Consider the following 15,000-nt stretch of genomic DNA (forward strand, 5'->3'; position numbering starts at 1 on the left):
ACTTATCAAAAGTATCAAAAGTAAAAGTATGAATAATTTAAATTTCCTTATATTAAGCCATGTTGTTCTCTGTTTAGTGAGTCCTCCAGATCAGAGCCAGTAGAGATGACCAGGGATGTTCTCTGTTTAGTGAGTCCTCCAGATCAGAGCCAGTAGGGATGACCAGGGATGTTCTCTGTTTAGTGAGTCCTCCAGATCAGAGGCAGTAGAGATGACCAGGGATGTTCTCTGTTTAGTGAGTCCTCCAGATCAGAGGCAGTAGAGATGACCAGGGATGTTCTCTGTTTAGTGAGTCCTCCAGATCAGAGGCAGTAGGGATGACCAGGGATGTTCTCTGTTTAGTGAGTCCACCAGATCAGAGGCAGTAGGGATGACCAGGGATGTTCTCTGTTTAGTGAGTCCTCCAGATCAGAGGCAGTAGGGATGACCAGGGATGTTCTCTGTTTAGTGAGTCCTCCAGATCAGAGGCAGTAGGGATGACCAGGGATGTTCTCTGTTTAGTGAGTCCTCCAGATCAGAGGCAGTAGGGATGACCAGGGATGTTCTCTGTTTAGTGAGTCCTCCAGATCAGAGGCAGTAGGGATGACCAGGGATGTTCTCTGTTTAGTGAGTCCTCCAGATCAGAGGCAGTAGGGATGACCAGGGATGTTCTCTGTTTAGTGGGTCCTCCAGATCAGAGGTAGTAGAGACGACCAGGGATGTTCTCTGTTTAGTGAGTCCTCCAGATCAGAGGCAGTAGGGATGACCAGGGATGTTCTCTGTTTAGTGGGTCCTCCAGATCAGAGGCAGTAGGGATGACCAGGGATGTTCTCTGTTTAGTGAGTCTTCCAGATCAGAGGCAGTAGGGATGACCAGGGATTTTCTCTGTTTAGTGAGTCCTCCAGATCAGAGGCAGTAGGGATGACCAGGGATGTTCTCTGTTTAGTGAGTCCTCCAGATCAGAGGCAGTAGGGATGACCAGGGATGTTCTCTGTTTAGTGAGTCCTCCAGATCAGAGGTAGTAGGGATGACCAGGGATGTTCTCTGTTTAGTGAGTCCTCCAGATCAGAGGCAGTAGGGATGACCAGGGATGTTCTCTGTTTAGTGAGTCCTCCAGATCAAAGGCAGTAGGGATGACCAGGGATGTTCTCTGTTTAGTGAGTCCTCCAGATCAGAGGCAGTAGGGATGACCAGGGATGTTCCCTGTTTAGTGAGTCCTCCAGATCAGAGGCAGTAGGGATGACCAGGGATGTTCTCTGTTTAGTGAGTCCTCCAGATCAGAGGCAGTAGGGATGACCAGGGATGTTCTCTGTTTAGTGAGTCCTCCAGATCAGAGGTAGTAGGGATGACCAGGGATGTTCTCTGTTTAGTGAGTCCTCCAGATCAGAGGCAGTAGGGATGACCAGGGATGTTCTCTGTTTAGTGAGTCCTCCAGATCAGAGGCAGTAGGGATGACCAGGGATGTTCTCTGTTTAGTGAGTCCTCCAGATCAGAGGCAGTAGGGATGACCAGGGATGTTCCCTGTTTAGTGAGTCCTCCAGATCAGAGGCAGTAGGGATGACCAGGGATGTTCTCTGTTTAGTGAGTCCTCCAGATCAGAGGCAGTAGGGATGACCAGGGATGTTCTCTGTTTAGTGAGTCCTCCAGATCAGAGGCAGTAGGGATGACCAGGGATGTTCTCTGTTTAGTGAGTCCTCCAGATCAGCGGCAGTAGGGATGACCAGGGATGTTCCCTGTTTAGTGAGTCCTCCAGATCAGAGGCAGTAGGGATGACCAGGGATGTTCTCTGTTTAGTGAGTCCTCCAGATCAGAGGCAGTAGGGATGACCAGGGATGTTCTCTGTTTAGTGAGTCCTCCAGATCAGAAGCAGTAGGGATGACCAGGGATGTTCTCTGTTTAGTGAGTCCTCCAGATCAGAGGCAGTAGAGATGACCAGGGATGTTCCCTGTTTAGTGAGTCCTCCAGATCAGAGACAGCAGGGATGTTCTCTGTTTAGTGAGTCCACCAGATCAGAGGCAGTAGGGATGACCAGGGATGTTCTCTGTTTAGTGAGTCCTCCAGATCAGAGGCAGTAGAGATAACCAAGGATGTTCTCTGTTTAGTGAGTCCACCAGATCAAAGGCAGTAGGGATGACCAGGGATGTTCTCTGTTTAGTGAGTCCTCCAGATCAGAGACAGCAGGGATGACCAGGGATGTTGTCTGTTTAGTGAGTCCTCCAGATCAGAGCCAGTAGGGATGACCAGGGATGTTCTCTGTTTAGTGAGTCCACCAGATCAGAGGTAGTAGGGATGACCAGGGATGTTCTCTGTTTAGTGAGTCCTCCAGATCAGAGACAGCAGGGATGACCAGGGATGTTCTCTTGATAAGTGCAAATTCGACCCTTTCCTGTCCTGCTAGGCATTCAAAATGTAAGAGTACTTTTGGGTGTCAGGGAAAATGTATGGAATAAAAAGTACAATATTTTCTTTAGGAATGTAGTGAAGTGAAAGTAAATGTTGTCAAAAATATAAATAGTAAATTAACACACAGAGAGAGAGAGAGGAGACCATAGTAAAATAACTCAAAATAAATCAAATAAACTATACACCCTGGTCTCTACTATACACCCTGGTCTCTACTATACACCCTAGTATCTACTATACACCCTGGTCTCTACTATACACCCTGGTCTCTACTATACACCCTAGTCTCTACTATACACCCTGGTCTCTACTATACACCCTGGTCTCTACTATACACCCTGGTCTCTACTATACACCCTGGTCTCTACTATACACCCTAGTATCTACTATACACACTAGTCTCTGCTATACACCCTGGTCTCTACTATACACCCTGGTCTCTACTATACACCCTAGTATCTACTATACACCCTGGTCTCTACTATACACCCTGGTCTCTACTATACACCCTGGTCTCTACTATACACCCTAGTATCTACTATACACCCTGGTCTCTGCTATACACCCTAGTCTCTACTTTACACCCTGGTCTCTACTATACACCATAGTCTCTACTATACACCCTGGTCTCTACTATACACCCTGGTCTCTACTATACACCCTGGTCTCTACTATACACCCTAGTATCTACTATACACACTAGTCTCTGCTATACACCCTGGTATCTGCTATACACCCTGGTCTCTACTATACACCCTGGTCTCTACTATACACCCTGGTCTCTGCTATACACCCTGGTATCTACTATACACCCTAGTCTCTGCTATACACACTAGTCTCTGCTATACACCCTGGTCTCTGCTATACACCCTGGTCTCTACTATACACCCTGGTCTCTACTATACACCCTAGTCTCTGCTATACACCCTGGTATCTACTATACACCCTAGTCTCTGCTATACACCCTAGTCTCTACTTTACACCCTGGTCTCTACTATACACCATAGTCTCTACTATACACCCTGGTCTCTACTATACACCCTGGTCTCTACTATACACCCTGGTCTCTACTATAACCCCCATAGTAAACTATACACCCTGGTCTCTACTATACACCCTGGTATCTACTATAACCCCCATAGTAAACTATACACCCTGGTCTCTACTATACACCCTGGTCTCTACTATACACCCTGGTCTCTACTATACACCCTGGTCTCTACTATACACCCTGGTCTCTACTATAACCCCCATAGTAAACTATACACCCTGGTCTCTACTATACACCCCGGTCTCTACTATACACCCTGGTCTCTACTATACACCCTGGTCTCTACTATACACCCTGGTCTCTACTATACACCCTGGTCTCTACTATACACCCTGGTCTCTACTATAACCCCCATAGTAAACTATACACCCTGGTCTCTACTATACACCCCGGTCTCTACTATACACCCTGGTCTCTACTATACACCCTGGTCTCTACTATACACCCTGGTCTCTACTATACACCCTGGTCTCTACTATACACCCTGGTATCTACTATAACCCCCATAGTAAACTATACACCCTTGTATCTACTATACACCCTGGTCTCTACTATAACCCCCATAGTAAACTATACACCCTGGTCTCTACTATAACCCCCATAGTAAACTATACACCCTGGTCTCTACTATACACCCTGGTATCTACTATACACCCTGGTCTCTACTATACACCCTGGTCTCTACTATAACCCCCATAGTAAACTATACACCCTTGTATCTACTATACACCCTGGTATCTACTATACACCCTGGTCTCTACTATACACCCTGGTATCTACTATAACCCCCATAGTAAACTATACACCCTTGTATCTACTATACACCCCGGTCTCTACTATACACCCTGGTCTCTACTATACACCCTGGTCTCTACTATAACCCCCATAGTAAACTATACACCCTGGTATCTACTATACACCCTGGTCTCTACTATACACCCTGGTCTCTACTATACACCCTAGTCTCTACTATAACCCCCATAGTAAACTATACACCCCGGTCTCTACTATTCACCCTGGTCTCTACTATACACCCTGGTCTCTACTATACACCCTGGTCTCTACTATACACCCTGGTCTCTACTTTACACCCCGGTCTCTACTATTCACCCTGGTCTCTACTATACACCCTGGTCTCTACTATACACCCTGGTCTCTACTATACACCCTGGTCTCTACTATAACCCCCATAGTAAACTATACACCCTGGTCTCTACTATACACCCTGGTCTCTACTATACACCCTGGTATCTACTATAACCCCCATAGTAAACTATACACCCTTGTATCTACTATACACCCCGGTCTCTACTATACACCCTGGTCTCTACTATACACCCTGGTCTCTACTATAACCCCCATAGTAAACTATACACCCTGGTATCTACTATACACCCTGGTCTCTACTATACACCCTGGTCTCTACTATACACCCTAGTCTCTACTATAACCCCCATAGTAAACTATACACCCCGGTCTCTACTATTCACCCTGGTCTCTACTATACACCCTGGTCTCTACTATACACCCTGGTCTCTACTATACACCCTGGTCTCTACTTTACGCCCTGGTCTCTACTATACACCCTAGTCTCTACTTTACACCCTGGTCTCCACTATACACCCTGGTCTCTACTATACACCCTGGTCTCTACTATAACCCCCATAGTAAACTTTACACCCTGGTATCTACTATACACCCCGGTCTCTACTATAACCCCCATTGACACACAACCCCCACACACACACATACACACAAACACATTCACACAACACACACAAACACACACAAACACATTCACACAACACGCAGACACACACACACAGACACACACACACACACAACCCCCACGCCCTACAACAGCCCCAGTAGCACTGCTTCTCTAGAAACTCTGTCCTTCTCCTCAAGGAACCACATGACTGACCCCCCCCCCCCCCGCCTCCCTCCCTCCCCCAGATACCTCCTACCAGCCGCTCTTCTCTTGGCACTGGTGGTATGTTGTCATGGCGATAGCTGTTGCCGTGGCGCTAGCAGTCCTAATGGCAGTGTACGTGGCCAAACTACGGCGGAAGGAGACACGCTTTGGGTGAGTAGGCTCCTCAGTCTCCCAGGCGGAGTGTGTGTGTGTGTGTGTGTGTGTGTGTGTGTGTGTGTGTTTGACGTAATGGTAAATGTCATGTATTAGCTAAGAAAACAGGGGTTTTCTCTTTGTGTCAGCGTGCATTCTGGGGCCTGTAGAACGACTCTGTTATAAAACTATGGATTCTGACATATTAGAGAAAGGTTCTACAGCTGTGTTTGTGCATCTGGCTGCAGATGTGTGTGTGTGGAGAGTCTATAACCCATCTGGAGAGTCTATAACCCATCTGGAGAGTCTATAACCCCTCTGGAGAGTGTATAACCCATCTGGAGAGTCTATAACCCATCTGGAGAGTCTATAACCCCTCTGGAGAGTCTATAACTCATCTGGAGAGTCTATAACCTATCTGGAGAGTATATAACCCATCTGGAGAGTCTATAACCCCTCTGGAGAGTCTATAACCCATCTGGAGAGTCTATATAACCCATCTGGAGAGTCTATAACCCATCTGGAGAGTATATAACCTATTTGGAGAGTCTATAACCCACCTGGAGAGTTTATAACCCATCTGGAGAGTCTATAACCCATCTGGAGAGTCTATAACCCATCTGGAGTGTCTATATAACCCATCTGGAGAGTCTATAACCCATCTGGAGAGTATATAACCTATTTGGAGAGTCTATAACCCATCTGGAGTGTCTATATAACCCATCTGGAGTGTCTATATAACCCATCTGGAGAGTCTACAACCCATCTGGAGAGTATATAACCTATTTGGAGAGTCTATAACCCATCTGGAGAGTCTATAACCCATCTGGAGAGTATATAACCCATCTGGAGAGTCTATAACCCATCTGGAGTGTCTATATAACCCATCTGGAGAGTCTATAACCCATCTGGAGAGTATATAACCTATTTGGAGAGTCTATAACCCACCTGGAGAGTATATAACCCATATGGAGAGTCTATAACCCATCTGGAGTGTCTATATAACCCATATTGAGAGTCTATAACCCATCTGGAGAGTATATAACCTATTTGGAGAGTCTATAACCCATCTGGAGTGTCTATATAACCCATCTGGAGTGTCTATATAACCCATCTGGAGAGTCTATAACCCATCTGGAGAGTATATAACCTATTTGGAGAGTCTATAACCCACCTGGAGAGTTTATAACCCATCTGGAGTGTCTATGTAACCCATCTGGAGAATCTATAACCCATCTGGATAGTATAATACCCATCTGGAGAGTCTATACCCCATCTGGAGAGTCTATAACCCATCTGGAGTGTCTATATAACCCATCTGGAGTGTCTATATAATCCATCTGGAGAGTCTATAACCCATCTGGAGAGTATATAACCTATTTGGAGAGTCTATAACCCACCTGGAGAGTCTATAACCCATCTGGAGAGTATATAACCTATTTGGAGAGTCTATAACCCATCTGGAGAGTTTATAACCCATCTGGAGAGTCTATAACCCATCTGGATAGTTTATAACCCATATGGAGAGTCTATAACCCATCTGGAGAGTCTATAACCCATCTGGAGAGTCTATATACCCCATATGGAGAGTCTATAACCCATCTGGAGAGTCTAGAACCCATATGGAGTGTCTATGTAACCCATCTGGAGAATCTATAACCCATCTGGAGAGTATATTACCCATCTGGAGAGTCTATACCCCATCTGGAGAATCTATACCCCATCTGGAGAGTCTATAACCCATCTGGAGTGTCTATATAACCCATCTGGAGTGTCTATATAATCCATCTGGAGAGTCTATATCCCATCTGGAGAGTCTATAACCCATCTGGAGAGTTTATAACCCATCTGGAGAGTCTATAACCCATCTGGAGAGTCTATAACCCATCTGGAGAGTCTATATACCCCATATGGAGAGTCTATAACCCATCTGGAGAGTATATAACCTATTTGGAGAGTCTATAACCCATCTGGAGTGTCTATATAACCCCTCTGGAAAGTCTATAACCCATCTGGAGAGTATATAACCTATTTGGAGAGTCTATAACCCACCTGGAGAGTATATAACCCATATGGAGAGTCTATAACCCATCTGGAGAGTCTATAACCCATCTGGAGAGTATATAACCTATTTGGAGAGTCTATAACCCATCTGGAGTGTCTATATAACCCATCTGGAGTGTCTATATAACCCATCTGGAGAGTCTACAACCCATCTGGAGAGTATATAACCTATTTGGAGAGTCTATAACCCATCTGGAGAGTCTATAACCCATCTGGAGAGTATATAACCCATCTGGAGAGTCTATAACCCATCTGGAGTGTCTATATAACCCATCTGGAGAGTCTATAACCCATCTGGAGAGTATATAACCTATTTGGAGAGTCTATAACCCACCTGGAGAGTATATAACCCATATGGAGAGTCTATAACCCATCTGGAGTGTCTATATAACCCATATTGAGAGTCTATAACCCATCTGGAGAGTATATAACCTATTTGGAGAGTCTATAACCCATCTGGAGTGTCTATATAACCCATCTGGAGTGTCTATATAACCCATCTGGAGAGTCTATAACCCATCTGGAGAGTATATAACCTATTTGGAGAGTCTATAACCCACCTGGAGAGTTTATAACCCATCTGGAGTGTCTATGTAACCCATCTGGAGAATCTATAACCCATCTGGATAGTATAATACCCATCTGGAGAGTCTATACCCCATCTGGAGAGTCTATAACCCATCTGGAGTGTCTATATAACCCATCTGGAGTGTCTATATAATCCATCTGGAGAGTCTATAACCCATCTGGAGAGTATATAACCTATTTGGAGAGTCTATAACCCACCTGGAGAGTCTATAACCCATCTGGAGAGTATATAACCTATTTGGAGAGTCTATAACCCATCTGGAGAGTTTATAACCCATCTGGAGAGTCTATAACCCATCTGGATAGTTTATAACCCATATGGAGAGTCTATAACCCATCTGGAGAGTCTATAACCCATCTGGAGAGTCTATATACCCCATATGGAGAGTCTATAACCCATCTGGAGAGTCTAGAACCCATATGGAGTGTCTATGTAACCCATCTGGAGAATCTATAACCCATCTGGAGAGTATATTACCCATCTGGAGAGTCTATACCCCATCTGGAGAATCTATACCCCATCTGGAGAGTCTATAACCCATCTGGAGTGTCTATATAACCCATCTGGAGTGTCTATATAATCCATCTGGAGAGTCTATATCCCATCTGGAGAGTCTATAACCCATCTGGAGAGTTTATAACCCATCTGGAGAGTCTATAACCCATCTGGAGAGTCTATAACCCATCTGGAGAGTCTATATACCCCATATGGAGAGTCTATAACCCATCTGGAGAGTATATAACCTATTTGGAGAGTCTATAACCCATCTGGAGTGTCTATATAACCCCTCTGGAAAGTCTATAACCCACCTGGATAGTCTATAACCCATCTGGAGAGTCTATAACCCCTCTGGAGAGTCTATATACCCCATCTGGAGACTCTAGAACCCATTTGAAGATTCTATAACACATTTGGAGAGTCTAGAACCATTTTGGAGACTCTAGAACCCACTTGGAGACTCTATAACTGATCTGGAGACTCTCTAACTGATCTGGAGACTCTAAAACCACACTGGAGATTCTAGAACCCATTTAGAGACTCTGGAACCAATCTGTTTTGGTCAGACTCAGATTCCTTCACAATACAGAAATGTACCTCTTCAGCTGTGTTTGTCCATCTGACTACAGGTGTGACAACTGATTTATGTTCCTATGTTTTTCTATGTGTGTGTGTGTGTGTGTGTGCGTGCATATACGTTTGTGTGTGTGTGTGTGTGCGTGTGTGTGCATGCGTGCATATACGTTTGTGTGTGTGTGTGTGTGTGCATGTATATATGTTTGTGTGTGTGTGTGTGCATGTATATATGTTTGTGTGTGTGTGCGTGTGTGTGCATGCTTGTATATACGTGTGTGTGTGTGTGTGTGTGTGTGTGTGTGTGTGTGTGTGTGTGCATGTATGCATGTACGTTTGTGTGTGTGTGTGTGTGTGTGTGTGTGTGTGTGTGTGTGTGTGTGTGTGTGGGGGGGGGGTGGGTGGGTGCGTGCATATACGTTTGTGTGTGTGTGTGTGTGTGTGTGTTAACAGGGAAGTGTTTGAGCCCATGATGGAGAGTGGAGAGCTGGTGGTGAGGTACAGAGCACGACGTACATACAGCCGCAGGACCACTGAGGCCACATGTGAGTCCCTCTGTCTCTCCCTCTGTCTCTCATACCTGATCCTAGATCCTCCCTACCTGATCCTAGAGCAGTGGAAGATGGGCGTTTCTCTACATGTCCTTACATGTAACTGACCTCAGGATATGTATAGCTAGATGGAAAGAGTCTCCCTGTCAAGCAAGCCTGCCCCAACACATACCCATCTATTGATAGAAACAGTCCTAGTCCAACATACTGCATACAGTATACTGTATCACCTATACAATACTACATACCTACTGTATCACCTATACAATACTACATACCTACTGTATCACCTATACAATACTACGTACCTACTGTATACTGAATAACCTATACAATCCTACATACCTACTGTATCACCTATACAATACTACATACCTACTGTATACTGTATCACCTATACAATACTACATACCTACTGTATACTGTATCACCTATACAATACTACATACCTACTGTATCACCTATACAATACTACGTACCTACTGTATCACCTATACAATACTACGTACCTACTGTATACTGTATCCCCTATACAATACTACATACCTACTGTATCACCTATACAATACTACATACCTACTGTATCACCTATACAATCCTACATACCTACTGTATCACCTATACAATACTACATACCTACTGTATACTGTATCACCTATACAATACTACGTACCTACTGTATACTGTATCACCTATACAATCCTACATACCTACTGTATACTGTATCACCTATACAATACTACATACCTACTGTATACTGTATCACCTATACAATACTACATACCTACTGTATCACCTATACAATACTACATACCTACTGTATCACCTATACAATCCTACATACCTACTGTATACTGGGTCACCTATACAATACTACATACCTACTGTATACTGTATCACCTATACAATACTACATACCTACTGTATACTGTATCCCCTATACAATACTACATACCTACTGTATCACCTATACAATACTACATACCTACTGTATCACCTATACAATACTACGTACCTACTGTATACTGGGTCACCTATACAATACTACATACCTACTGTATACTGTATCACCTATACAATACTACATACCTACTGTATCACCTATACAATACTACATACCTACTGTATACTGTATCCCCTATACAATACTACATACCTACTGTATCACCTATACAATACTACATACCTACTGTATCACCTATACAATCCTACATACCTACTGTATCACCTATACAATACTACATACCTACTGTATACTGTATCACCTATACAATACTACATAACTACTGTATCACCTATACAATACTACATACCTACTGTATCACCTATACAATACTACATACCTACTGTATACTGTATCACCTATACAATACTACATACCTACTGTATCACCTATACAATACTACATACCTACTGTATACTGTATCACCTATACAATACTACATACCTACTGTATCACCTATACAATACTACATACCTACTGTATACTGGGTCACCTATACAATACTACATACCTACTGTATACTGTATCACCTATACAATACTACATACATACTGTATACTGTATCACCTATACAATACTACACACATACAGTATACTGTATCACCTATACAATACTACATACATACTGTATACTGTATCACCTATACAATACTACATACCTACTGTATACTTAACCATCTTTACAATACTACATACATACTGTATACTATACACTACTACATACATACTGTATACTAAACCACCTATACAATACTACATTCATATTGTATATCATACAATACTACATACATACTGAATACTATACCACCTATAAAATACTACATACATACTGTATACTATATAATACTACGTTCATACTGTATACTATACCACCGATACATTACTACATTCATATTGTATACCACACAATACTACACACATACTGAATACTATACCACCTAAACAATATAGTGTAGTATAGTGTTTACCCTCTTTGCCTGTGCCTGGCCTAACACAGTACTTCAGTGTCCTATAGAGGAGCGTTGACGAGGACAGTATCATAACAGGGTCTGTTTTTAGCTGAATCCACCCAGAGATAAGCTGAGCTTAGCATTAATAGATTAATAACACCCCTCTACAGCCAAGTACCATTTAATAGAGCACAGTACAATAGAGTACCCTGGAGTACAGTAGAGTACAGTAAAGTAGAGTACAGTAAAACAGAGTACCCACGAGTACAGTAGAGTACAGTACAGTAAAACAGAGTACCATAGAGTACAGTAAAACAGAGTACCCTAGAGTACAGTAGAGTACAGTAGAGTACAGTAAAACAGAGTACCATAGAGTACAGTGGAGTACAGTAGAGTAGAGTACAGTAAAACAGAGTACCCTAGAGTACAGTAGAGTACAGTAGAGTAGAGTACAGTAAAGCAGAGTACCCTAGAGTACATTTGAGTACAATAGAGTACAGTACAGTATAGTAGAGTACAGTACTGTGCAGTATAGTATAGTACAGTATTATAGTGTACAGTACAGTAGAGTGCAGTACAGTAGATCGCAGTACAGTACAGTAGAGTAGAGTATAGTAGAGCGCAGTAGAGTACAGTACAGTAGAGTACATTAGAGTGCAGTACACTACAGTAGAGTACAGTAGAGTACAGTACACTACAGTAGAGTACAGTACAGTAGATAGAGTACAGTACAGTAGAGCACAGTACAGTAGAGCACAGTACAGTAGAGTACAGTACAGTAGAGTACAGTACACTACAGTAGAGTAGAGTATAGTAGAGCGCAGTAGAGTACAGTACAGTAGAGTACATTAGAGTGCAGTACACTACAGTAGAGTACAGTAGAGTACAGTACACTACAGTAGAGTACAGTACAGTAGATAGAGTACAGTACAGTAGAGCACAGTACAGTAGAGCACAGTACAGTAGAGTACAGTACAGTAGAGTACAGTACACTACAGTAGAGTACAGTAGAGTGCAGTAGAGGACAGTAGAGTACAGTACAATACAGTAAAGTACAGTAGAGTAGAGTATAGTAGAGCGCAGTAGAGTACAGTACAGTAGAGTACATTAGAGTGCAGTACACTACAGTAGAGTACAGTAGAGTACAGTACACTACAGTAGAGTACAGTACAGTAGATAGAGTACAGTACAGTAGAGCACAGTACAGTAGAGCACAGTACAGTAGAGTACAGTACAGTAGAGTACAGTACACTACAGTAGAGTACAGTAGAGTGCAGTAGAGTACAGTAGAGTAGAGTACAGTAGAGTAGAGTACAGTAGAGTACATTAGAGTACAGTGCACTACAGTAGAGTAAAGTAGAGTACAGTAGAGTACAGTACAGTAGAGTACAGTAGAGTACAGTACAATACAGTAAAGTACAGTAGAGCACAGTAGAGTACAGTAGACTACAGTACACTACTGTAGAGTACAGTAGAGTACAGTAGAGTACAGTACACTACAGTAGTGCAGTAGAGTACATTAGAGTACAGTACACTACAGTAGAGTACAGTAGAGTAGAGTATAGTAGAGCGCAGTAGAGTACAGTACAGAAGAGTACAGTAGAGTACAGTACACTACAGTAGAGTACAGTACAGTAGATAGAGTACAGTACAGTAGAGCACAGTACAATAGAGTACCCTGGAGTACAGTAGAGTACAGTAAAGTAGAGTACAGTAAAACAGAGTACCCAAGAGTACAGTAGAGTACAGTACAGTAAAACAGAGTACCATAGAGTACAGTAAAACAGAGTACCCTAGAGTACAGTAGAGTACAGTAGAGTACAGTAAAACAGAGTACCATAGAGTACAGTAGAGTACAGTAGAGTAGAGTACAGTAAAACAGAGTACCCTAGAGTACAGTAGAGTACAGTAGAGTAGAGTACAGTAAAACAGAGTACCCTAGAGTACATTCGAGTACAATAGAGTACAGTACAGTATAGTAGAGTACAGTACTGTGCAGTATAGTATAGTACAGTATTATAGTGTACAGTACAGTAGAGTACAGTACACTACAGTAGAGTACAGTACAGTAGATAGAGTACAGTACAGTAGCGCACAGTAGCGCACAGTACAGTAGAGCACAGTACAGTACAGTAGAGTACAGTACACTACAGTAGAGTACAGTAGAGTGCAGTAGAGTACAGTAGAGTAGAGTACAGTAGAGTAGAGTACAGTAGAGTACATTAGAGTACAGTGCACTACAGTAGAGTAAAGTAGAGTACAGTAGAGTACAGTACAGTAGAGTACAGTAGAGTACAGTACAATACAGTAAAGTACAGTAGAGCACAGTAGAGTACAGTAGACTACAGTACACTACTGTAGAGTACAGTAGAGTACAGTACACTACAGTAGTGCAGTAGAGTACATTAGAGTACAGTACACTACAGTACAGTACAGTAGAGTAGAGTATAGTAGAGCGCAGTAGAGTACAGTACAGTAGAGTACATTAGAGTGCAGTACACTACAGTAGAGTACAGTAGTGTACAGTACACTACAGTAGAGTACAGTACAGTAGATAGAGTACAGTACAGTAGAGCACAGTACAGTAGAGCACAGTACAGTAGAGTACAGTACAGTAGAGTACAGTACACTACAGTAGAGTACAGTAGAGTGCAGTAGAGTACAGTAGAGTAGAGTACAGTAGAGTAGAGTACAGTAGAGTACATTAGAGTACAGTGCACTACAGTAGAGTAAAGTAGAGTACAGTAGAGTACAGTACAGTAGAGTACAGTAGAGTACAGTACAATACAGTAAAGTACAGTAGAGCACAGTAGAGTACAGTAGACTACAGTACACTACTGTAGAGTACAGTAGAGTACAGTAGAGTACAGTACACTACAGTAGTGCAGTAGAGTACATTAGAGTACAGTACACTACAGTAGAGTACAGTAGAGTACAGTAGAGTACACTACAGTAGAGTACAGTAGAGTACACTACAGTAGAGTACAGTAGAGTACAGTAGAGTACAGTACAATACAGTAAAGTACAGTAGAGCACAGTGGAGTACAGTAGAGTACATTAGAGTACAGTAGAGTACAGTACACTACAGTAGAGTACAGTAGAGTACAATAGAGTACAGTACAGTACAGTAGAGCACAGTAGAGTACAGTAGAGTACATTAGAGTACAGTAGAGTACAGTACACTACAGTAGAGTACAGTAGAGCACAGTAGAGTACAGTAGAGTACATTAGAGTACAGTAGAGTACAGTAGAGTACAGTACACTACAGTAG

At 42.7% G+C, this 15,000-nt stretch overlaps 1 protein-coding gene across 1 annotated transcript in view; it reads left to right on the forward strand.

Annotated features, from left to right (window-relative positions):
- Positions 1 to 15,000, forward strand: part of axl (AXL receptor tyrosine kinase) — a 96,242-nt gene that overhangs the window by 63,113 nt on the left and 18,129 nt on the right. Inside the window, exons 10-11 of the mRNA XM_036962127.2 lie at positions 5,390 to 5,519; positions 9,679 to 9,770. Of these exons, the coding sequence (XP_036818022.2) occupies positions 5,390 to 5,519; positions 9,679 to 9,770 (222 nt within the window). The remainder of the gene's footprint in view (positions 1 to 5,389; positions 5,520 to 9,678; positions 9,771 to 15,000) is intronic.

The sequence above is a fragment of the Oncorhynchus mykiss genome, chromosome 24 (assembly GCF_057628025.1).
Source record: "Oncorhynchus mykiss isolate SJ-2025 chromosome 24, ASM5762802v1, whole genome shotgun sequence".
Classification (NCBI taxonomy): Eukaryota; Metazoa; Chordata; class Actinopteri; order Salmoniformes; family Salmonidae; genus Oncorhynchus; species Oncorhynchus mykiss.